At 45.5% G+C, this 25,581-nt stretch overlaps 1 protein-coding gene across 33 annotated transcripts in view; it reads right to left on the bottom strand.

Moving 5' to 3' along the window:
- Window positions 1–25,581, bottom strand: part of LOC126532323 (cytoplasmic dynein 1 intermediate chain 1-like) — a 117,264-nt gene extending 91,683 nt beyond the window's left edge. For 9 of the 33 annotated variants that reach the window (XM_055071452.1, XM_055071443.1, XM_055071438.1 and 6 more), the window contains exons 1-7: window positions 25,361–25,581; window positions 25,009–25,093; window positions 24,756–24,891; window positions 24,028–24,134; window positions 19,881–19,934; window positions 1,879–1,902; window positions 558–578 (exon numbers count right to left, since the gene is read on the bottom strand). In XM_055071452.1, the coding sequence (XP_054927427.1) occupies window positions 558–578; window positions 1,879–1,902; window positions 19,881–19,934; window positions 24,028–24,134; window positions 24,756–24,891; window positions 25,009–25,093; window positions 25,361–25,474 (541 nt within the window). In that variant the 5' untranslated portion in view covers window positions 25,475–25,581. The remainder of the gene's footprint in view (window positions 1–557; window positions 579–1,878; window positions 1,903–19,880; window positions 19,935–24,027; window positions 24,135–24,755; window positions 24,892–25,008; window positions 25,094–25,360) is intronic. The other 24 variants (XM_050180035.3, XM_050180031.3, XM_050180021.3 and 21 more) reach the window with 8 other exon arrangements.

The raw sequence follows: 25,581 nt of genomic DNA on the forward strand, positions 1-25,581 counted from the left end.
CCGAGGTGAGATGTTTCTCTCCAGAATTTTTTAGAATTGACAAACTCCCTGGAAATTAGATTTTCCTTGATTGTAAACATTCTGGTATAGTGGGGATGTTATTGTGCACAGAAAGTTACCAAAACCTGCTACACTCAGCCGTTGATGTCTTTGTAATGCAATGTAATCCTTCTCATGCCATATCAACTGGCTAATTCAAGCCCTTGAAAAAAAGAAAAAGAGAACAATAGAAAGAATGCCTTAGGGAGGGCAGTACAGAAGGCTGCACTGTAGTAATGGCTTATAAGCTGCCCAAATTAAACAAATCAGCTTTCCAAAAACAGTTCAGTTTTCAGTATACATTATGGACTGAGATAATCAGCCCATGCCTGCCTGTGCATACTGAGTGGAAATGAAATGTGGCAACCCCCATCATTTGCCATGGCACTGTTTGCAGGCAGGAGGGACCGAGTTTTCTGCAAGCGGGATTTCTTTCTCTAACCTCTTAGCATGACAATCACAGGACGCAGCAAACCCAAGAAAAGACAAGGATTGGTTTAGGCTGATGCAAGACTTACCGTAGTAATCCAGTGGGTGGGCTTTGGATAGAAAGGTAGGGAAAGAAAGAAAATATCACACTGTTATTCCAATGACTACACATCAAATGCCAAAATCTGGTGAGCAGATAAGAGTTTAACTGACCTGTTAACTGCAACAAAGCTGATATACCACACAAACCAGTGCCGATTCAGAAAATTTCTGAACAGGGGTCGCATTGTAGCTCGACTGTCTTTGGGAATATCCCTTACAGTGAACACTGATTGGCTAAGCCTCCAGCCTGAATGCTCATTGATCGAATGAGGCATTGTGCCATATGCGACGTCACATAGAAGTGAAAGTATCCTTGAAATCAATCAATCCAGGATTCAGTCCCAGGTATCAGCACTATAGTTCTTGCTCCAACGTGGCACACAGTCAGGCTAACCTTCTTTTATACCAACAATATTTGCAGAAGATATTGGGAACCACACCGTGCTACAGAGAATGCACTCTTAAGCACTGTGCACAAAAGGGAAGAAAGCTCCAATCAAGTATACCTGCGGGCTCAGAACTCTGCATTACCGGTGCCTCCCAGAAACATGCTACTATATTATAGAAACTAATACAATGAATTTTGTGCCACACTTTACAACAAAATGCGCAAGTTTGAAAGCATGCACACTCGCCTCCAACCATCATGACGTGAAAGCCATTCCCTCTAAAAATTTGGATAGCATGTACTTAGAAACTTGTCTCCTGCGCTATCCCAAATGCATTAACCACAGAGTGCAATTATAAGGTTGGCGTAAAAGACTGTAAATGAAGAGGAAGTACAGCAGGTGTTTCAACATGCAATGTGAGATTGAGTGATGAAAATACACTAAAATCCAGTATAACACTCAAGACAAGAAACAAAAAGGCAGTTGAACAAAACATTTTTCACCCCCTTCGTGCTCAAATGTTACTACATGCAAGGGGCCCAGATGCCAGACATAGCATGCAAACACGATTCCTTTTAAAGGAATATTTTTTGCAAATGCATTGGAAAGACATAGCAAAAATTGTAAAAAGTAAAAAAAAAGAAACGTTCAGCCAGAAAAAGCTTTTCTTTCTTTTTCGTTCTATAACTGTATGCCAGGCAAGTGTACCAACTTGGTTTGTAATATGATGCCACTAAACTTATATTCATTTGTTTCTGACGTAAGAAATAAAGTGCAGATTACATCTGAAAAATATAATTTGCTTGTTTTTCCAACACATGGTCAAAACAGCCACAAATGACCTCCACCTCCGCAGAAACGAAATGATGCTGGTCAGCAATTAGACAGAAAAAAAAAAAAAAGAAAGTTGCACTCATACCGGATTTTCCAGCTGGTTCTGATGCTGCGAACAAAAAAAGAAAGAAAGAAAAAAATCCCAACGAGTGCAAATTAAGCAAAAAGTGATAGCGAATGCCAAATAAAAGTCAAAGCAACCTAAAATATATGCCATGCCCCTATGCTTACTCATATTTCTCTCTTTAACCTCACGAATAGGCGTGTGTTAATAGTGATTTTTGAGACTTAATCGAATATGAAATCAAATAGCGTCAGAAGCCAATTGAATATCGAATATATTCTTAATAGCTTTAGAATAATGAAGACCCGCCATCACAATTAATATAAAACAATGTTCACATCCCAATATTCTTAAAGTTAGCAAATTTCTGTCATTACATAGTATGTTATGAATTATTGTTTATGGTAAGCACAAATGGAGCATCAGAAACAAACAAGTAGTCTTTTGCATGCACAGGGCTCTTCAAAGGGTGTGGATGATCATTGTACAGTCTGTAAACTATCGCTACCTAGGTGACGCAGTCTTCTCCACTATGCAAGTTTTCATGTATTATGCCTGTACAATGCCTGCGGGGGTGAAAAATTACTGTGCTTTTGCTCCTATCTTAAGTTTATTTGGGCGTGCTTGATGTTTTGAAAGATTAGGAAAGTATTCGAAAAATATTCGCATTTACAAATAGTGACTACTCGATTTGTTATTCGAAAGTTTCGAATATTAACACACCCTAATTACGAAACATTTTGCTTGAGCACTGACAAGGACATTAATCCATTAGACAATGATAAATTGTTAAAAGTGTGTGTTTTCAAGTTTGCTTTTCCTAACCTCACACAGCTGTGTGAATGACATCTACAGCATAAAAGGATTTTCATTTTTATCAGAAAAATTTGTCGCCTCCATTTCAAAAGCTGTCATTAGCTGTTTTACAGCAATTTCCTGTAGGATAAGCTCTTTTACCACTAGGCGAGCAGTCCTTCGACGTTCGCAACTGCCATTACATCTCATATACAAGACTTGTGATCATCCTTTATATTGCCACTTGCAGTAGTGGGGACAGTGCAAAAGAAGAGACAGGAAGGCCAAGAAGGAAGAAGTGCGCGTGCCCTCGGCCTGCTCGATAGCCTGGTCCCATCGCTATTGTTTTTCAGAAGCCAGCTGTCCCCATTAAAGCCAGTCCTTACTGGAGACACGTGACAAACTGGTGGAGGTGCTGGGTATTTCTCACTCATGCCACAAACCCCTCCTGGGAGCAAAACTACCAGCCCAGTGCCAATAGACTACCGTCCATCGGGCCAGCCACAGGATCAGGGAACTGCCTCCGGAAGACAACACAGCGATTCCAACCAACTCAACTGGTATGCATAGCACAATGACGACCCGGTACACACTTCAGAATCCACGGGTTCCAAAGTTGTTCCATGGAAACGTGCTCAAAGACGTCTAAGATTGGATGGCCGACATTGAGCGCATGGCCGAATACAATGAATGGGACGATGCCACTAAGCTTAGAAATGTCTATCTTTGCCTGGAGGACGGCGCGCGTACGTGGTTCCAAAACCGTGAGGAGCAACTGACATTGTGGCCCTAGTTCCGCCGTCAGCTACTAGACACCTACGCCAGCGCAGATTGCCACGAACAGGCAGAACGAGCGACCCAGACCCACATCCAGCTTCACAATGAAAGTGTCACCACGTTCATCGAAGACATGTCACACGTCTTCAGACGAGCAGACCCTGGAATGACTGCAGACAAGAAGTTGCGTCACCTGATGCGAGGAGTGAAGGAGCAGCTCTTCGCTGGTCTCGTGCCGAGCCCTCCGAAGACTGCCGCTGAATTTTTATCTGAGACTGTTAAGTATGGAGAAGATGCTTCAGCAGCGGTCAAACTTCTATGAGTGGCAAGTGAATGCAACAACCACTTCCGATATTTTCACAGCGACCGGAAGCAACAGTGACAACCTCTGAGAACTCATTCACACCATTGTGCGGGAAGAAAAGCAGAAGATTTACGGTGCGTTACAAGCTATGGTGAGCTCCATTGCCAATGTGGTAAAAGATTAAGTACACCAAGCACTCTGGTCCAGCTTTCCTTTTGCTAACACTGCGCCTGCACCGACAACACCGCCGTGTGACCTACGCAGAAGCCCTGAGACTCCCTGCTTCATCATCCCCGCTGTTTGTTCATGCCACTCATCCGGTTGCGCTTTCACTAGCCCAATCGGTACAATACATAGCAGAATGATGCACACCTCCAATGTTTCCGCCTGCCACTCCTCATGTAGTACTTCAGACGGAGCAGCCAGTGCATTACGCCGACGATCGAAGCATGACACCTCGGAAGTCGGATGTTTAGCGCACACTGGACCGCCGTCCTCTGGTCTTCCACTGCAGTGAAGCAGATTATTTGTACCACCAGTGCCCATACCGACGTCTCAGGTTGCAGGGATTTTCTGCCTACTTGCCGCCACCTTGACCTTTGCAACGACCCCAGGATATTGAGCATTATCTGGCTCAACAGCACACGCCAGTGCCTACCGGACGACAGTCATGCTCGCCGTCGCCAAGGAGATTTTCACCACTGCCCCAGCGATATTTGAGCGCACGATCGCCAAGTCTCCGCCGGGAAAACTAACTACAGCAACCTCTGGGGGCGAGGCCGCTGACAGTCGGCATGCTGAAGACTTCCGATCGATGCCAACAAAGACGAGCACCAATCCGACGTCAACTGCAGCAGAAAAGAATGACCAGCTTTCGCTCGACATACCGGTGGTGATCGACGGTTATGCAGTTAGTGCCGAAAGTGTTACGCTTCCTCCACGAGCCAATTCTGTTTTCGAGGAAGGGGGGAAATGGCACCTGCAGTAGTGGGGACAGTGCAAAAGAAGAGACAGGAAGGCCAACAAGGAAGAAGTGCGCGTGCTACCCCCGGCCCGCTCGATAGCCTGGTCCCATCGCCGTTGTTTTTCAGAAGCCAGCTGTTCCCATTAAACGTAGCCAGTCCTTTTTAGAGACACGTGACAATACGTTACCCTACCCCTTATGTCTAACCCTACCCCAAAAGGGGTCTTTAAGGATAGGAAAGGAAACACTATTCAAAAGCGTGCAATACGCTTCCAATGGCATTATGCCATGCACGCTGTGAGACCGATAGGTGAACTTGCTTACTGCAACAGGGTTGGTGTTGATAGCTGTGAATATAGTATGCGAGGACTGGTAAAAAAGATTTACTGGTACTGGAATAGGAAATTGAGTGCGCGCCGGCGTTTTCGCGTGACATGAGCAGGCAAGTATTGTGGGGAAGCTGCTGAGTGAATGGCTACTTTTCGCGATCATGTGCGCCTTCTTTTGTTTACAGGCGATCTAGTGGCCGAAAAACAAATTACACGATAGCAGTTTATCAATTTACTCAACCTTAGTGCTGAAAGATTGTGTTTTCCATGCACATATCAACCAGCAAAAAAAAAAGCATAACTGTATTCGGGCATTTTTTGTGTTCTTGATCATGAACATTGGCGCCGGGAAATAATGTGAAACGGGATCGTAACAATCATAGAGTTTATAGGGGTATTACTCAAGCTCGCGCGTGCGCACCTGACCCTTCTCTGGATCGCACAGCGCCGGCGGAGCGGCAGTCGCTCGCTAGCACTTTCGCAGCAGCCCTAACAGTCAGAGCTGTGACCCCTAACCCGCGGTTCGCAGTGAGTTGCGACCACGGCGGGTTCAGGCCAGGGGGGACAGGGTGAGTCTCGACCTAAGGTGTTTATTCACCTTAGAGTACAAGTACACCAACTGGACAACAACAGCAAACCACACATACAAATACAACACAAAACAAAACCACAGCGGCGGAGCGTCCCGCACGTATGGGGCGAAATAAACCGCACAATATGGGAACCACAAAAGAGGCTGATAAGAGTTCAGCTCACCCAGAGTGGATCCGCGCTCGGGCCCTAGGATGGTCAGTCGCTCACAAAGGCCGAGCGCAACAGGGGGACGGCGTGCGGCGGTCTCAGCGGCTGAATTGAGATGCGGCCTGTCGCAAGCTCCTCAACAATGGTGCATCAGGGGAATAGCGCTTCTCCCCGAGCGGCGGAGAGGGAGTCTCCCCGGTTCCAAGAAAGGGAAAAGAGGGAATGGGGTGCCTTGGGCTGCGGCGTCGCGGCCAGGCGCGAAGAGCAGCAGGAGCGGCGAACGTGCCCTCTCTCAGCCACTCTCCATGAGCGAGCACGTGATTATTGCGTGATAACCGCGTGGCCGCTCCGGAGATATCGGGATGCGCGTGCGATCCCACAAGTTTCATACAATTATGAGAGCTAACTGTGACGCTAGTGTCTATGGAAGCTGCAAGCAGGGGGATTCAGCCGGTATGGGAATGATGGTTCGTACATGGAATAAATTAATGTGTGTTGTTTAGTGGTGCAAGGGCCAGGTATTGCTAAAGAGCGCCACGCCAGTGTTAGTGTGTTCGCAATGGTGCAATGAATTCTGAGGAGTAGATAAGACGTGGCTGTAAAGGGGCCTAAAGTTAGTCACTGCAAAGTGCGTAAAATCTAGATGCAATAAGATTATGGCAATAAGTACTGTGGTGTACTATGAACATGGAGAATGCATCGTGAAAGAATGATAGGATATACAAGATATGTCAGACGCAAGAATTGGCAAGAAGCACTACTAACTAAATGGTGCCCTTGACACACAAGGGCCTGGAGGCATGTGCTATACAAAACTATCACAGCGGCATCCTCTGTAGAGAGGATGTGCTACGGATTTATTGGGCTTATAGCATGTAGGACAACACCATTCAAGAAAGAAAGGACTGTTTTGGTGTAAAAAAGTGGTTAATTACTAAGAAACATAGACAGATGAAGAGGGACGTAATAGTGGTATGCGAGAGGAAAATGTTTCTTCCTTTCTCTTTCGGCTTCCCCACAATCCAGGAAGACGTGGAGGACAGTCAACCTCTCAACGCATCTACCACAGGTTGGAGGTCCTTTACCAGAAAGTAGTGCATGCCATATGTGTGTCCTATTCTGAGATGACACAATAGGACATCTGTTCGTGTTTTCATAGTTGAGGGCCAGAAACCTAATTTTGGCTTAATAACGTGAAGTTTATTGCTTGTTTCAGCATCCCTCAAGCGTTGCCAGTGGCTTCGCAGTTTGTTTCATAGGAAAGGTATCAGATCTGAAGCAAAGGCAGCCGCGGAACGATTAAAGGGCCCCTGAAACGGTTCGGACAAATTTTGTAGACGCGTAGGGTACAGCTTAAGTAGAACATTCACACCACAATTTAGGTGAAGCGTTACGTATTAATGGAGCTACAAGCGATTAGAAGTTACCCTCCTCCCTAGTCATGCTTTTCCTCCTCAACTCGTTCGCCGAGCGATCGGGGCTAAGCTCCGCCTTCACTGGTTTCGCGTCACGATGCGACGTCACATCGTCCACTTCCGATTGTTTTGGAGCCCGCCCCCGCCCGCGTGAAACCTCTCCGCTAGCTAGCCGCTTGGCCGTCGACCCCAAGCGAGAGCTATTGAAGCAGCGTGCGTTGCGAGCATTCTGTCGTAGCGCCGAACGTGTCTGGTATTCCGGTAACCACAGGCAAGCTGGTCATTTCGGCAAATGACTGGAGGCATAAACTCAAGCTGATGAAGGAAATTTAGCGTAGACGTACGTGCGGCCTGACCGGTCTGCACGGTCCAGCCACTTGTTGGCGCAGCGCTTAACCAGCCAAACAAAGCGCTAATATTGCTCTAACCAAGTGTAAAACATTTTAAACATTTATAAAAACAAAGTGTTGATGATTACACTCCTGCGAAAAATACACACCAGCAGCCAAAGAAGAATACACTTCGTTACTGCTACTGTGTATGGTTGAGCTCTGTGCCACCAGGTGGCTGCACCGTGCAGACCATGCGCATTTGCGATTCTGCTCATCCCATGGCTCATCCCGTTACGGCACAGTCAAGCGGCCAGACCCTGTACCCTTGCGCTTGCATTTGCCCTAATACCGGACTCGCGAAACGCTATTGCGTTAGTAATCTGCCGGTGTAAAGTGACGGCCACAAACGCGCAAACCCTGGCGCCGATCGGATAGCGGCAGTCCGATGCGCAGCAGCCAGCTCGCTCTATGCTGCCTTGCAGAGGGACACGATGTCGCAGCTTGACATATTGCCAGTCGCTACGTTTGCAGTCCACAAAGCAAAAAATTCGAATCATAGTGCTCGCGAAAAGACTGAGACCAACTCTGACCGCGGAGCTCTCGTCAAAATGGAGTACGTAGTAACACAAGCAGACGACACTTGCTGTGTGCCGGAAGTGCTTAATTGTATTGAAAAATCGTTCTTGTGCATTCTCTTTATGTTACTTTCTGTTTATAAAAACAAATGAACTATCATTCCAACTATTACGAAGATCATTTGTTTACCATAAAGTTGGAAAAATTATTGATCACGCGCCCTGGTCAGCCAATCGGATAGCTCGCCCCACTGACGTCATATGGGTGATTTTCATAACATGGGTAGGGGCGGCTTAAAATTCCGCCGAGCAGCGTGCTCCGATCGGCAGCGATGTGCATTTTTAAAACCTTATAATAAATTACACGCTTTACGCGGAGCACTTAGATGTGTCAATTAATGATCACAAGGACCTACTCTAACGACTCAGTACGTTTGTAGAAAATCGTCAAAATCGTTTCAGGGTCCCTTTAATACCTTGTGATGCTGTTGATTTGGCGATTTTGTTAGTAAGTACTTTACCCTCGATTCCTCTGTGGCCAGGAACCTAGCATATCACTACATATCTATAAGATAAATAAATGTTGTACAAGAGCGAGTAAAGCTCAATAAAAAGAGGAATAAAATGAGTATTTTTACGCTTTTGTAAAGACATTAACGCTTTTACAAGACTTAATGAGCCCGTGAATATCACTGCTTTTTCAAGTTTTAATTTCTTTATATGTTTTACTGCAGACAGTACAGCATAGGCTTCTGCAGTGAAGATACTTGTTAGGGGGTTCAATACATCAGATTTGGAAAAAGAGGGACCAACAGCCACGTAAGATACACCAGTATGTGACTGACACGTCAGTGCAGAGTTCAGAGCAAAAATACTTCGATTGAAGTTCATGGAAATGCATTGCGATTTCGAGCTCGGGAGCGTGCTTTGTAACCTCTACAAAGAATACATCACATTCTATTACCTGCCACGCCAAGGATGGTAACAGCTTAGCTGGAGTCATTAGGCGATGTTCGAGAAGTTGAACATCCATTTCTTCGCTAAGCTTTCTCACACACAATAATAAAGGTAGTCTAAGGGTCGATCACGAAAAAGCGCTGCACACGTCAAGTCCTTAACTGTTATAGAACATGGATTTTCCTGATAGAGTGCACTTTGAGAAAATAGGTGAAGCTGATATATGTTCTTTGCAGATGGAGAGACCACTCATTTGATTTTACATATAAACTTTCGATAGGGCTTGTTCTGAATGCGCCAGTGGCCAGGTGGATACTTAGATGGTGGACGGGATCTAGCATCTTCAGCGCGCACGGGGCAGCAGAGTGATATACCACGGCACCACAGTCCAATCGTGATCGAATTAGGCTCTTGTGAAGATTCATTAAACACTTCCTGTCACTGCCCCAGGATGTGTGAGATAGAATTTTCAGTAAGTTCATTGTTTTTAGGCATTTCACTTTGAAATATCTTATGTATGAAATGAAAGTAAGTTTAGAGTCAAGTGTGATGCCTAAAAATTTGTGCTCTTTGTTCACAGGTATGTTACCCATACATTTCGATAGTGGGATCTACAAGACCTTTCTTCTTGGTGAAAAGAACACAAGAACTTTTGTGGAGGTTTACTTTGAACCCGTTTTCATATGCCCACTTAGACACTTTGTTCAAGAACTGTTGTACTTGTCTCTCACACACTGTAAGGTTGCAGGATTTGAAGCCTATTTGTATGTTGTCTACATAGACAGAATAAAAAACAGCTGGTAGTAATGATGCACGAAGCATGTTCATATTCATGAGAAAGAGCGCGCAGCTGAGCGTGCCTCCCTGAAGTACCCCAGTTTCATGTCTGAATGCATGCGACCGTGCATTACCTATTTTCACCCGGAAGGTGCACTTGAGTAGGTGGCTTTCTATAACGTTTAACACATTGCCACGGATGTTCAACACCGACAGGTCGCACAGGATTCTGTAACGCCAAGTTGTAACGTACGCCTTTTCCATATCGAGAAACATGGATAAGAAGGATTGTTTGTGTATGAAGGCATCACGAATGTTTGCGAATGCGCACGAGATGGTCGGTTGTAGACTGTCCTTCCCTAAAGCGGCACTGATATGGATAAAAAATTTTGTTTCACTCAAGGAAGCATGAAAAGCGACAGTTTATCATTTTTTCAAAAAGTTTCCGAATACAACCTGTGAGGGCGATCGGGTGGTAACTTGCTACTAATGTGGGGTCTTAGCCTTGTTTCAGAATCGGAACAAGGGATTCTTTCGATACAGTAGGAAGGTACCCGGCAGCCCATGTAGCATTGAAAAGTGCCAGTAGCATTATTTCAGTATCACTGTGGAGGCATCTAATCATGTTGTACATGATCCTGTCAGGTCCAGGTGCAGAGCTCTGACATGGAATCAAGGAGGCTCTCAACTCGGCAATGCTACAGGCAGGTCCTGTCTGCATTTGCGGTCGATGGCCTTGCGTTCTATTTGTTTGTCCTTTAGGAATGCCTTGGAATAATGATTAGAACTGGAAATGCGCTCAAAGTGTTCGCCAAGAGCACCAGCTTGGTCATCCAAATTGTTCGCTCCATTTTTACTAGAGGCAACAGATGAATTTCTTGTCCCTTTAGTCTTCTTAGCCCGTCCCACACTTTAGCCTCTTGAGTATTGGCGGCGAGGAGTTACGGAGTCGCCATCTTATCGGAAGCACCTCGCTGGCGTAGTATGAGGGATCACGCGGCGCGCTCCTCATAGGTTTTGCTCTCAGCGCTCACTGAAAACACCCCGCGCGAGCTCTCCCGGACATTTCTGTAAGTACTTCAGAAACAAGAGAAGTTTTTTACTGTCTAAATAATAATCTTGGGCAAACTGAAAGCACAGAATCGCTTACAGACGCTATCTCTTTATCGAATACATACAGTGAACGCCACGGCGCGCGGTCGCCGCGATGGAGTCTCCCGAACCGGCTTCTTGCATGAAAGGTAGGTAACCGCTGAGAGCAAACTATGTGAAATATGTTCTTATAGTGTTTGTATAACTAAATGGAGCATAATAGAATAAAGCCTCAATGCAGCGATCGCACAGATTCGCAGCGACCGACTGCGCGTGAGCATGGTTGTCCGCTATTAGAGTTGTCGGACGATCTGGCCGCTGCCACCATTTGAAGGAGTTGAAGGTAGTAGAGAGGAACTCAGTGAACAGGATTTATTTACATTATTTACATCTTAGACAAGACATATATCGACAGTCTAGCGTGACTCCCATATGGAGCCCGCAAGACTAACGTACTGCAAACAGCTTACGAGCACACAGCTCACGAGTACAGTTTGAGCATAACAACGAGCACTCAGCTCACTACAACGAGCACACACTAGCAGCCGGCAAACGCTGCTTATAAGCACTTGGTCCCCCCCTTGATTCCAAGTGGACAGAAACGTTCATCCAGTCATCGCTTGACGTCACCGTTCGACGTCACCGTAGACCAGCCCTTTTGGAGGAGGATGAGGGCTTACCTACACGTGCCGCACACACACACAGGTGTAATGGTCCAGAGCCGACGTCAGAGGGGCTTCGTAGAACTCCTTCACTCGCAACGGCGACGAGGCTAGAGGTTGGCGGTTTCAGCACAAAGCCTGCTTCGTCAAACTCCTTCACTCACAACGGCGACGAGGCTAGAGGTTGGCGGCGGCGTTCCAAGATGAGGTTACCACCGCTGGTGTAACTGGCTGGCCGTTCTTAACACCGCGCACTGTTTCGTTTTCGCCGAGTGCACGTTTTCTCACCGTGCCATGAGCTTTAGCCCGCAGAATATGAGCATTTAACAGTATACAAGCAACCATTGTTGCGTGGGCGCTATCAGAGCTGTTCAAAAATAATTTCATTGTAGAGACTTCGACGCCTACGGGGACTGTGATGTGCCGTCGTGACGATTCAATCTTTTTTTTCTTCTAAATTCTTGGACGTTTCAATATTATTTTTCGAGTTGCAACGCACTGTATGTTTATCAGTGTTCTCAGCATGCGATTTCCTGCTGCTTCTTTTTTGTAATCCAGTGCATTAATTCATAACACAAACATGACCATATGCCATGCTTTTCTTAACGTGCTTCTTACCGCTCCTTTTCCACTACAGCGAACTTGCCAGTATCTATATCATCGACAAGTTCATAGACCAAACCGTCATGACATTAGTCGGGCAGCGGACTCGGGCGAGCGTCTCAGTGCGCATTTTCCGAACATCGCAGACCCGGCGCCGTAGCAGAAATCTTCCTCGCGTTTGTGCTTGCTGCATGGCCGAGTTGTAGCCAATGACTGTTTGCCGGTATGATGTTTCCAGAGCCAAGCTTCAAGCAGCTTCTTGTCGTGCGGCTACATGTGAATAAGGCTGACACCGGGCTCCGTTGCGTACGTCCGGCACTACAGCACCGAGCAGTAGTCTACCATGTTGCGCGCCTTCAAAGGCAGCCACTACCTATAGTAGCGCTTTCAAGCATCGTAAAGGAGACACTCGAAGCGGGAAAATCTCACCACTAAATGAGGACCGCAGCGTACGAGGGAATTTAAACTCTCGTTTTCAGCTAGCTTCGGCGTTCCCGAAGCAGCCGACACGGCTGCTATGTCCACGTGATCCCTAATAGCACGCCACGCCGACGGTAGCGGCAGCTTTTCCAGTGGTGGAGATCGAGGCCAATATGAATTTATACCCGACAGAAACCTCTGCCAGCTTTCCCTCTTCGCTTGTTGTCGTGTCCTTCTTCCCTGGGATTTAACATGTTTAAATTCTATTAGATATTCAGCCATGGGAGATTCATGTAGTTTGCCCAAAGCTTCATTTTGTCTCCCTCGTGCCTGTCTGCAATCGTCATCCCACTAGGGGACCTCTCTTTTGAATAAAGTGCCACTTGTTTGAGGAATAAACAAGAAAGGGGGTTAACTGAGGGGCCTGATCTTTATTAGTCATATCATAAGAAGCCAACAAACACTGACACCAAGGACAACATAGGGGAAATTACTTGCGCTTAATAAATGAAATAAAGAAACTATCAATTATTGGAAATTTAAGTGGATGAAAAAACAACTTGCCGCAGGTGGGAACTGAACCCACATCCTTCGCATTTAGCATGCGATGCTCTACCAATTGAGCTACAGCGGCGCCTCGGGTCACCGAAACGGCGCCGCTGTAGCTCAATTGGTCTGAAAAGTCGCTCGTTGACTGTATGTACTCTGGCACCTCCTCCAGCCAACGACGCGGCATCAAAGACCATTCGTTACGATTCCTCTCTGTTACTTGAGCTAGCATTACCGCGACTTTCGTTCCCTTTCAATAAAATTACCACTAGTTTTCCCTGTTAGAAGCACAAATTCCCTGAGTTTGTGGGGATGCGCGACTCTCACGCGTCCCCTGATATGTTGGTTTTCCCGCACGGCTCGTGTGGCCAGGCGCCCACGGCGGTCGCAGTGGTTGAGGTGCAGTACGAGAGATGGCGCGAGTGTTGCGCTGCTAACGCCGCCGACAGGCGGGGTGACTGGGGCGCCGAAAGACAAGGCGCTTCCTCTTTGGTTCGGGACAGCAAGCAGTACGGACGTGCCGTGCCGCGCGTGCGCTGATCCATGCTTCTGTGAGACCGTCTCGCGTGGCCGCCTTCGAGCGCGCCACCGTTCGCGTGACCATACGCGCGAACGACTAGGCGTTGGGATCCAGCATGGGGCGAACATATTCGCTCGCTATCCGGTCGCGGTGAGTCGGAATTCTAGATTTGTCACGCGCCCATCAGCATGTTTTGGGGATAGCAACTCGGCTAGCAGGCATTGATCTATGAAAGGAGCAATAAATGCCCTTGTGATTGTTTGCGCTACTGTGTTGTCGTTCCTTTGTCCCAAGAGCACGGAGGAGAATCCCACAAGCTTTCCCTTAGTTTTTCCAGACTACTCAAATTCCCTGAGAATTCCCTGTTTTCCCGGTTGGTAGACACCCTGAGATTAGCTTACAAGCTCTTTTCAGGTGCAGTGATGCGAGGTTTGTTTGTCTTCTTTGGAGCGATCGCGAGAATCTCGCTGCTCCTTAAAGGGCCCCTCACCAGGTCTGGCCACTTTGAGGTGACAAGTGCAGAGCATACATTGCGCGATAATGATCGTGTCTGCAAAGTATTATGTCGCTGCACGCCACGGAAAGATCTGAAATTTCAAACCGAACATGGGTATCCCTTCTTCTTGTGGCCGCCGCGCTCCAAGCCAGAGGATAACGTACTCGTGTGCCTGCATCTACATACTGGTGTCCGCAGTGTGACGTCGCTTGTGGCGACACGCGACTTCAAGAATTATTCAAGACAACATCTGTTATCTGTGCGGTCTGTTGCTTGAATTGACGAATTGAAGTTTAGAGAAATAATAAAAGACACAAATGGAATGTCTGTGTGTTTTTTGTTTTACTTCGCACTGAAGCAAGAGAGGGGTACTTCCGCTTCAACTGCTTGTTTCCACAGTCGTGCAGTCACGTGCGCAGCTACCAAAACTATGCCATTTTCTACAGTGCTTCAGCACGTGATCATGCTCTGCGATCCGCTTGTTCTGCCTCAGTATTCGTGTAGCACTGAATTATACCGCTTGTCATGGTTTCTTGTGCACAGTGTGCAAAATCGTGCGCTGCACGAACGAGACAACAGCTCGCGCGTGACACCATCAGCAAAAGCACGTAGCACAAAAAAAAAAGGAAGAAAATGTGAGGAGAAAAAAAAATGACGTATGCATCATGCGATCCTCGAGGTCCGGTATGGGAGAACACAGGGAAGGAATTTCGCTTGCGGAGGCTAGACGGGGTGATTGGAGAGAGCGTCTTGCTTGGCCATGGGGCCCGCCTGCTGAAATCATGGGTTCACGCCACTGAAATATTTCTATCTTGGCTATTAATGAGCCAATTTGAAACAATTTTATGGCAGAACGCTCCCTAGAGGACACGTAGCAATGCTTGAGCAATGCGATGCTTGAGCCAAAAGTATTAGATGCTTTGTTTTTATCTCCTTGCCATCACGCCTTAGCATATTTCGCTTAACATTGATCATATCTTGCTCGTTCCAGCCTTCCAACAGTTCAGCTTCTGTCAGCTCCATTAAGTCATCATTAAAGACAACATCACGGCTGGTGTTCATAGTTCGGTGTGGGGATATTGTCACTGAGATTTCCCCAAATGACACTAGGTTAGGAAGCTATTCGTGTTGTTTTGCATTGCGGAGTTTTGAAAGGAGATCTCCACTATCTATCTTCAATGCCTTGTAGCCTGTGCGAAGGACTTCAGCGAGACACTTTGACACGAAGAAAGGTGAAATCATTCTCATGGTCTTTTCAGTTCACCAGAATGAATGACATGGAATTGGGGACGTATTGTAATCTGTTGCCAAAAAATTTAACATACTCAGTGTGCCCTCATTTCTGAGGGCAATGAGGGAGTGGGAGAAAAGAGCTTGCCATTAGTAATATGGAGTTTTCGGCAGCGGTGACAGCCACCCACTATGGAGACCAACAAGGGTACATGACAGGATTTGTGTTCAAACAAGGTCTGCCAGCGCCAGCTGTACACAGCCACTATAATCAAACCTGTTATGACAAGGTTGGCTATCCCACACAAGGTTAACTCTTGCTGCCTAAAAAAAGCTGGAGGTAAGGGGAAGCCAGGAGAAGACAGGAGTGATGGAAAGTGAGAGAAAGAAGAAGGTTGGAGGGAGAGAGAGACAGGAAAAGGCAACTACACCAGTCCAGGGGTGCCGCCTACATGAAGTCGAGGCCAAAGGGGCATGCTGCCTCCGCAGAGGGGTTGGGCTCAACCCCCGGGATCCCCTTTTCCCTGGACACGGCTATGCTGCGCACGGTTATACGTGGGAGGGGCCAACACCCATGTGCTTGGGTGCATGGTGTCGCAAGCACCTGCTGGCGCAGGTGCCCCTGCGGGGGGTTGTATATGGATTTGCCTAAACATTGTTCTTTTGGTTTTAAGCGGCTTCGTGACTTTGCAAAGTCATAATTTTCAAGAAAGTACAGCGTTAGCAATAATAAAAAAAACATTATCAACACTGTCTGTCGACACGATTCGAACACGAAACTTTTAACACAGAAGCCTAATATAAAAGCCATTATGCCACAGATGCACGGACAAGTAGAACCGCAACAATTAGCAGTAATTATGCGTGTTAGCAGAATCCTATTGCCTTCTGCATTTAAAAAAAGTATAAATTGCTTTGAAATTTAGGCAACGAACTAGATTAATGGTAATAAACAAGCCCATAAGAACATCTGAAGCCACAAGCACGAAGATCAGACAAATATACATGTACTAACCATCATTCCTATGGCGGCTGAACAATCGTACTGCCAGAGTTCCCTCTAGTAATTATTGTATGAAACTCTCTGGTATCAATGATGTTCTACTGTACTTTTCCCGTTCGCCCTCAATGTTTTCCATTCCGAAAGAGCGGGAGATAACCAGTGGTGATAGCCTGCCTATGGTGTTATGACAAGTGGCACCCAATGGCACCTCGCAGCGGCCGCGTAACTACATTACACAGCAGACGCAGCTACGTGTGGCTATGTGCAACTGCATATGCACAGCAAGCCTCGAGTGCGTGCTTGTGTGCTCCAGCCTCGCAATGTGCATGGTGCAATAAATGCCCTTGTGATTGTTTGCACTACTGTGTTGTCGTTCCTTTGTCCCAAGAGTACGGGGGTGAACCCTATATCTCCCACATATTCCACTGAAGTGTATTTCTGAAGGTCCGCCACATGTCCAAATGTGGTCCTGGCTTTTGCAACCAGTGGATAGTAGCCAAATCCAGTATGCGTACTTTGTAGCACTCAATATGAGGCAAGTCAACTTAGGATCGGCAGGAGAGAGCATGCACTGGCACGTACTCCTTGTAGTTGCTAATCGCTATTCATTGCGAGGCATGGGCAAGCATAGCCAGGTATGTGCAGGCGGTAGTCTGCTCGTGCTTGTTGATTGACATCAGTTATTATCCAATAGCAGCCATGTATGGAAATGTGCTTTTATATGAAGAAATATGGCAGCCCCAAAAATGGTGAAGAGAAGGCTTCTGTTGAAAAGAACGCTTGAGAAAAAGGTGACTTCACACTCTACTTGTGAACGCTGTGCATGAGTGCAAAATTTGGCTGAGATGTTCACAGCAGTGTATGCTGTCCGCAGAGCGTGGTTTTTCCCCTAGCTTGAGGGGTGGCTCAGGACTCCTTTAACATATTGGTTGATGTATGTATATGGCTTCTATGGGATCTACTCTTTCTACACTCTTTTCGATCTACTCTCTTTTGTAGACAATGGCGTGTATGACATGGCTGTGAGTACTCGGGAGGCTACTGCTATCTAAGGCTAGTTGTCTGGGCTATTGCAATGCCAGCCTTCTGAAGAGTTTAGTTCAGAAGACCGAAAATGCAAAACATGTCTTGTCTACTATACTGTAGCTTCACGCAATCTTCTGACTGCATATGTAACCATTTTGGAATGCTTGAAACCTTCCCTGCTGCCCTGGCTACTTAGTCTGTAATATGCTTGGCCTTGTCGTCACTGCACACAGTTACTTATCTGATGTGTTTAATTATTATGGTCTTTTGATGGAAAGCTCAGAAGAGCCCTTTGGATGTCCAGGCATTAGAAGTGACAGTGCAACTGCCTCACATGTGTAAAGATCATTAGCACCTGACATTTTACACTGCAGGTGCCCTGTGGTAAGCCTCACACCTAACCTAACCATAAATGGCGACACGATTGTTGGACCAAATGACAGCCAACGAGAGGACCTTCTTGACAAGAGCAGTTCCTTAAAAGTAAATTCACTGAGATTAAGTGCAATAAATGATCAGGAAAATCTGAGATCAGATTCCAGAGCAACATAAATAAAATACAAGGTTTGTGTAAACAAGCTGCAACAGCTTTGAACTTACTGGGAATAATTCAAAGTAGCACCAGCACTCCAGGTCGAGGGAGAAATATAGCATAAGTACACAAGACATGCCTTACATTACTGTGAAACATACGGTGAATGTTGCAGGGAAATCCAAGTTCTCAGTTTTCACACGGCCTACAGTTTAATAACAGCCCCAAAAGCTGTAAGAGGCACTGCTATTGAAACCCTCAACGCACACTAATTTCCACTTCCATTGAATAAATAGGAAATACTGTACTAATGTGGTGGTTTGCAGACAGTAGAACAGGTTTCATTGAACTGTCACTAAAGCAGGTGTGTGGCTAGAGCACACATCTAACAGTGTTCTTACTGTGTGAAATGTCCTTAAACTACAGTGAAGCCACCACAATACCCCAATGATTTTGTTCCTGTCATGTCTTTCTAGTTCTAGTCTACATTTTTTGTGCTATTTACCCCACCTTCTGAAATTTTCTTTATGCTTCATTGTAAAATAAAGAGTGGCTGTGGCTGCCTTCAGCTGTTCCTAACTCAGCAGACCTGCTATTGCTACTGACCCAATACGGTACTACATATCCAACTTTTGTTCAGCTGCTAAATATTATATTACTATGTGTGAGCATAGTAATGATGTGAAAAGATTCTCTTGGTGTGAAAAGATGCTCTTGGTGAGAAAAGATTCACCTGTTGGAAATCTGCTGTAACATTCCAACCATAATCCCATGGTAAACTATGCTAATTCAGGGCTTCAGCTACATGCACAAAAACAGCAAAAAGTGCAACAAGAAAGGTAGAAGCTGGTAGCATGCAGTCCAACCTCGTTATAATGAAGTTCCATCTGACACAAAGATAACCTTCATTATATCCGATATTTGCCATTAGCATATACAGTAGAACCTTGTTGACACGTTCCCATTACATACATTTTCACTGCGCCAACGTTTGCACTCGAGAACACAAAAATGACCCAATAGAGCTATGCAATTTTTTTACTGGTTTATACATTCCCGCAAAACACGATTTTCGGCACCATCGTTCAGTACGTTGCCACACTGCGGTCGTATGATACACGTTTTTCGGCCGCTAGATCCCATGTAAACAAGAAAATGCCAGAGGCGTGCGCGATCGAGAAGTGTCTGTAGGTGCCCGCCGCGGCAGCTTGACCACAATACTCGCCCACCCATCTCACGTGGAAATGCCGGCGCGTACTCAGTTTCTAATTTCGGTCCCAGCAAATCTTCTTCGGGGCCGTCACACAGGGCATTCACAGCTGTCGTTGCCAATCATTTTCACAAGGAAGCGTAGCGCATGCTTTTAATAGGCGATAAACGCGCCACCGTTTTCTGCTGCAGGCGGCACTATGTGGGTATCACCTTTGTTTTGCTTCGGCGGCAGCGTTGCCCACCAGCTCAATTTCGTTTCGGTTTCCGGTTGCCCTCTTAAACACCACGCGATAGAAAGAAACAAAACGCGCCTCTGGCCACCGGAGAACCACCAGTTCCAAGCGCCTCGGTGTCTTGTGCAGCAATGATCTGTGCGACGCTTCGCATTACGTAGATGTCAACAATAGTTGAGTCTGTCAAAGTTTTTTAGTTACTCCGGATCATATGTTTTCCCGATTAGTAAGCTTATTCTTGCATTTTTTCCCAAAACGTATGAACGAGGTTCTACTGTATTCATTACATGCCGACATTGTCAAGAAGCATGTCAGATTTACGTCGTTATATCGAGGTTCAACAGCACTGCCATGCAGACGTGACAGCATGTGGTCAGATGGCAGTAGAGAAAGCACAAGGTGTTAACAAGAGGCTTTAAACCATTGCTAAGTGCACCTGGCAGATTAGAGTGAAAATAAAGGCTACAGCAGGAACAAACCTTTCCGGGTCTTGAAAAAATTCCCATGCTCTCTAGGGGAAGATGTTAAAGAGCCTTCAGGCAGCAGTTAAGAAAAAGGGAGGAAGAAAGAAAGAAAAGAGCAGAGAAAAGTTTGGGTGTGTTTACAATGGCACATACAATGGACAAAGTGCAGAAGCAAAGCTAGGCACACTTGAAGGTTGCTATTTTGTTGCATCTCTCAAACTTTATTCAGCTGGCACACTAAATGGCCAAGCTTCATGCTTCTTCAGATGACAAAGTGCAGCTGTTTTGTGCATTTTACATGTTTTCTGTAGCAGAAGTTGTTTTCTATGCCTACTGTGGGGCACAAGAGCAAATCAAATTTATTTGGAGCTCCTTTACATTTTCTCTTGCAATAAACACAGTAAGTTAATGTTAAAAGCAAACATGTACAAATGAGAATAATCTTAAACAAATTTTAGTTGACAGGATCAGACACAATGCAAACATCATTGTTTCCCTTATTTTTACGAATGGGTTTACCTTTTGCCAAGTAATTGAGAAAAAAATTACACCTGTACTTTTGTGGGAACAATGCCTGAAAGAAAAAGCAACTAGGTTCACACGGTGCTTTTCAGTGGCCCAAGACACGTGTAAGGACACCTTAGTGCTCCTTTCTATACATAGTTAGTTAAATGTGGTTTAATGGTGCAAAAGCGGCTGAGGCTATGCTGCGCCAAACACGAGGTGTTTTAAAATCCAGTTTAGGAAGGAAAAGGCTTTGTTAATAATCTATATTTTATGTAAAAATACAGTGTCGTCAAAAAATTTAGAAAATCACCTAAAATTAGAGCAGGGTGTAAAGGTATGTGTAGTTGATATAATTTGTGCAAAAGTGTTTGTCTGTGTATTGCAATATGTGTACACGTCACTAATATGTGCATAACTGTTAGTGGCTGTCGACATTTCTTGCATGTTGGTGTGTCTTCTTTCATAAGTAAATAATTGTGTGTGAGGTGTGTGCCCAATGCGTAGTCGGCATAAAACTACTTCAATGAACCGCTCCTGATGATAACATGACTTCCACTCGCCAACTATGGGTTTAGTGAGATGCAGCTTGTTGTTGGCACAACGGTCCCATTCGTGTTGCCATTTTGCCGTTAAGGCTTTTCTAATCGCACGGATGCTATCTTTATATGGATATATGGAAGCGTTGTGTTTGTTATCTCTTTGTACGCTGCCATCGATTCAAATCTATCAGCTGCTTCCACTAGCCCAACATGGCTTGGAACCCAGCAGAAACGAATTGACCTCCCGTATTTGTTAAGCGCCACCATGTAGAGCCTTCAGCGTGCTTAAAGAATCAGTGTATATGACTGCATTTTTGTGTTTATCAGTGATAATCTTTTTAGCAACAACCCATATAGCGTAAACTTCGGCTGTGAAAACAAGAGGCGTGTTGTGGCAATCGAATACGTTTCCCAATTTTCCGTTATGGTCCCCACACCCACGTGTTCTTTTGTTTTAGAGCCATCAGTGTAATATTTCATGTTATTTTGATATTTGTCCTGAAGAGCACGGAATTCTTGTATAATTTGGTTGTGTGGGGTGTTTCTTTTCTTTAGATGTATTAACGTCCAGTCACATAACTGTGTGAAATCGTATCACGGGGGCAACTGCTGTGGTTTTTTGGCAATCTGGAGGACTTTATGAGGAATGTCATTATCCCAACAGTATTGCTCATACCACAGGACAAGTGGCCTAATCATGTTCGGTTTATTTGTATAGTGTAAGCATGAGTTGCACTGTGTGACGATGTTGTAGCATAAGTGTTGCGGTGATGACTGAATTCTGAGTATGTAAGAAAAAGTGAGTAATGCTCCGCGCTGCTGTAAGGAGGGTTCATTACACTCAACACATAAACTTTGAATAGATGAAGTTCTGTAGGCACCACTTCCCAGTCGCAGTCCAAGGTTATGTACTGGATCAAGTCGTTTGATGTAGGACTGTCTCGCTGAGCCGTAAACCATGGAGCCGTAGTCTAAAAGGCTACGCACAAGAGACCGGTAAATATGTAAAAGACAAGTTCGGTCAGAATCCCAGTGCTTATGAGACAAAACCTTAAGGATATTTAGAGCTTTATTTGCTTTAATCTTTAATGCTTTTATGTGAGTTAGGAAGTTAAGTTTGGTGTCAAAGGTTACTCCTAAAAACGTATGGTTTTGTTTCACCGGCAGTAAGGCGTCATTCAATTTTAGGACTGGATCGCTGTGTAGCCCTTTCTATAGAGTGCAAACTACTTCTGGAACTCACTACAATGTCAATGAAACCTCAAGATGCACAGAGAGAATACTGGACACAAAGCAGGAACTGCACTAGAGCAACTTATAGAGGTGGACAGATAAATATTTTGAAGACCGATGCCTTAAATTTCAAAGACCGTTAACTAGCTTGACATCTAAACCCACAGCTTGACATGACATGCTGATAATCTAAGCATCCTTGGGTCTGACAACCTTTATGGTGAAATTGAATACAACAGCATGAGAAGTATGCTTATAAAGACTTGGCAAGCTGAAATGGCCATGCATGAGACTGGCACAGAAGAGTAACGGTGCAGTAAACTTCTGTTATTTAGACAGCCGTTAATTAGGTTTCTCACTTATTGTGCTGGAAGGTCCTGACTGGTGGCAGTGTACATTTCAGTCGGCTGTGCCTTTCATTATATTGAAAGAGAGAGAGAAAGGAAAAAAAAAAGAATGCATTGGATAGTTTCGCCTCATTCATGTGTGCCATTTACAGTCCAATAAGTGACACTGTAGTGGCTAGTGATGTGTGAAATGTCATGTTTGCAAACAAGAGTGAATTGGAGAGGGGAAACATGAATGCATAACGAGAGCATACTCGTTCACTTAATTCCAAGAAGTTGACATGGAAAAAGAAGGCAAGGAGTCATTCATTGATGGGCAGGAAGTGATTCAAGTGGCATTATTAATATTACTACTTCCTGAAGACCAAGTCAAACGGGGACAGAGAAGGTTCTTGGACTAAGAGAAAAAAGAAAATCATGGGAGGGAAAGGGGCAAAGGAAAGCAATGAGCTTAAATTGACAAACATAGCCATGAGATGGAAACTGGACAGATGCTATTTTTAGCCCCCTGCACTCATTTTTGACCTACCGTGGACAGTACCTTGTTGGGTGTGGTGAATATCAACAATGAAGTCTATGCTCAGACTTGGCAAGCATCCACACGCATCTGAGTGACTGCATGATTGGTGCTGATAACGAAAGACACAAGGCTTTTGTATCTGATGAGCACAGCTGACTAGCTGCACTCGGTACTGCACGGGTGTTCTTGCATGAGGCAGATGTACTTATGTTGGCATGCTTTTCCTGTTAGGCACTGACAGCCACTGCTAATCATGGGCAAGCAATGTGAACAAATATCAGGCCTCCTTATAATTCAATCCACTGGACAATTAGACAAATACTTATTGAAATCAAATTGATGGAAGTGAACTGTAACAGACCATCAAATCTCAAAAGGGTACCAAATCAAGTTCTTCAGCTTAAAATTTAAACCACAAGTGAGTAAACACCTTTACGTACCAGTCTAGGCTCGATTAAGTAAAAGGGTAAAAGAAGAGAAAAATATGCCCCTCCAATTTTCAAACTGACTTTGCCAAGCTATGGGAGGCATGCAAAAAACTGCACAGGTGTTTGCTGTATTGTGACTGAGAACAGCATACTTTCAGGTGCCAACATAGTGCAGCTGGACGTACCAAAGGTATGATGGAGCACTAGAAGAATGGCTGGATCGGTTTTGCATGAAGAAAGGATGTGCAAAAGTGGTGCCAAAACAAATAAAGGAATGGAGACAATTTTCTGTGGCAGAGATTGAGATGGCTCCTCGGTTAAAGTAACAAAAGCATGTATTTGTGGCACCATTTTCTAGCATTTTCTGATAAACAAGCGGACAAAGTTTGGAGCTTAAGTAAGCCAGGGCTGATTAGTAGTTCAGCGCTGTAGCAATAGACTTGACAGAAGAACATAACTAGCAGCTGCATAGAACCAAATTGAGCAAAGCAAGGAAAAGTTGAGAGAGAGATGAGGAATCTAAAAATGCAAGTAAATGAAACATGAGTAAACAAGCATCAAAAGGAATTACAATATTCAAATACTCACCATCTCTTTCTCCTGACGGGGCCGTCTGCGTCTGCTTGTTGTATGTGACATTCTCCCGGGGTGGTATGTTGGTCTGGTGCACCGTGCAGATGCTCAGCTTAGGTTTCCTGTCAAAGAGCAAATATTTACATGCACCCATGAAGGGATTGTTGTAAGACCTCTCTTGTGGAACAACTTTCATGCATTAAAATTATGCATCTGATTGCATTTTAAGTTGGAGAACATCAAAGCTCAGTTCTAGAGGTCACAGATGGACAATAAGAAAAAAAAAAAAGAACAAGTAGCTAAGAACAACCAAGCCCACACTAAGAAAAAGAGATGCAGTTCTGTGATTGCCCTGAAATTTACGAACTCATCAGCCCACCGGAACCTTCCATGTAGCTTTGAAAAGATAGGACACATTATAATGTTACAAAAATATGTCGAATAGTATACATAATATGTATATCAAGCAACGTGCCCAAGAGCACAAAACTTCTGGCACTGATGCCACTAAGAGAACTCCTATGCTTAGTGTAAAAGATGAGGAAAAGAAAAGGATTTTAAGTACGAAGAAAAAAAAAAAAAAAGTGGACGGTACAACTGTTAAAATGGAGAGATTTACAAGCAGTTTCTGACCTTGAGCTACTAAACATGCGTTAGCGCTCTGCAGTGATGAAAGTACCTTTACAAGTTATTCGAAGTACTGACACTGACCCCAAATTAAAAAAGAAAGGAAGGAGACTCACTTTTGAGCCTTGGTCGGCGCCGGCTGCTGCTGAGGCTCTTGTAGCGCCGGTAGGGACTGGTGGTCGAGGCTGGAGGCAGTGCTGCTCGCGTTCGGCGAGCCCGTCGGAGGCGTTGACACGCTGCTTACGCTCAAATCTGGAAAGCGGAACAAGCCACCACACCGACTCGCAACGAGCGCGCAGCACAGTAGCGACGGCCCCGAGCGAACACAGGCGCCGATTGAAATAATTCTGGGCGCTAGAAGTAGCTCACCTCGCGTCAACGTTATCCCCAACGATGACAACAACTCATCAGGGTCGATGGCATGGTCCGACCTCGATTTTGACCCGTCGTCAACCTGCGAAACAAGATCGTCCCTGGCGTGAAACAACAACCGAGCGGCAACGGAGAGAAGCGAAGGCGCGGCGGCGGTAGCTGCAGATGTCAATCATGCCGATGCCCAGCACACCCGTCGTTTTGCTATAACAGCGCGATCACGCGTTGCAAGGTGTTGCGGCGGGTTTAGAGACCAGTAGTGTTTTGCTGCTTGCGAGACACACCTTCGCTGAGGCATCTTAGGGAGCCCCAGCAGATGAGCCGAGACGGGAGAAAACCCACGGCTTACGTCATTCAACCTGCTGTCTTTCTTCTCCTTTTCCTCCTTTTTCTTCAGCCGTTCCATACGTAGCTGCTCTAACTTCTGGCGTTTCCGTTCTAACTCCGCTCTTCTGGCCTCCATCGTGAGTAGCTTGCGGTGAAATCGGTGTTGTAGAGTTTCGGCCGCAGCCCTAACACCGAAAACACCCAAAAGCTGCGAGCTGTCCTACCGCCAGGCCACGCCAACTG

Source organism: Dermacentor andersoni, chromosome 5, assembly GCF_023375885.2.
Source record: "Dermacentor andersoni chromosome 5, qqDerAnde1_hic_scaffold, whole genome shotgun sequence".
NCBI lineage: Eukaryota > Metazoa > Arthropoda > Arachnida > Ixodida > Ixodidae > Dermacentor > Dermacentor andersoni.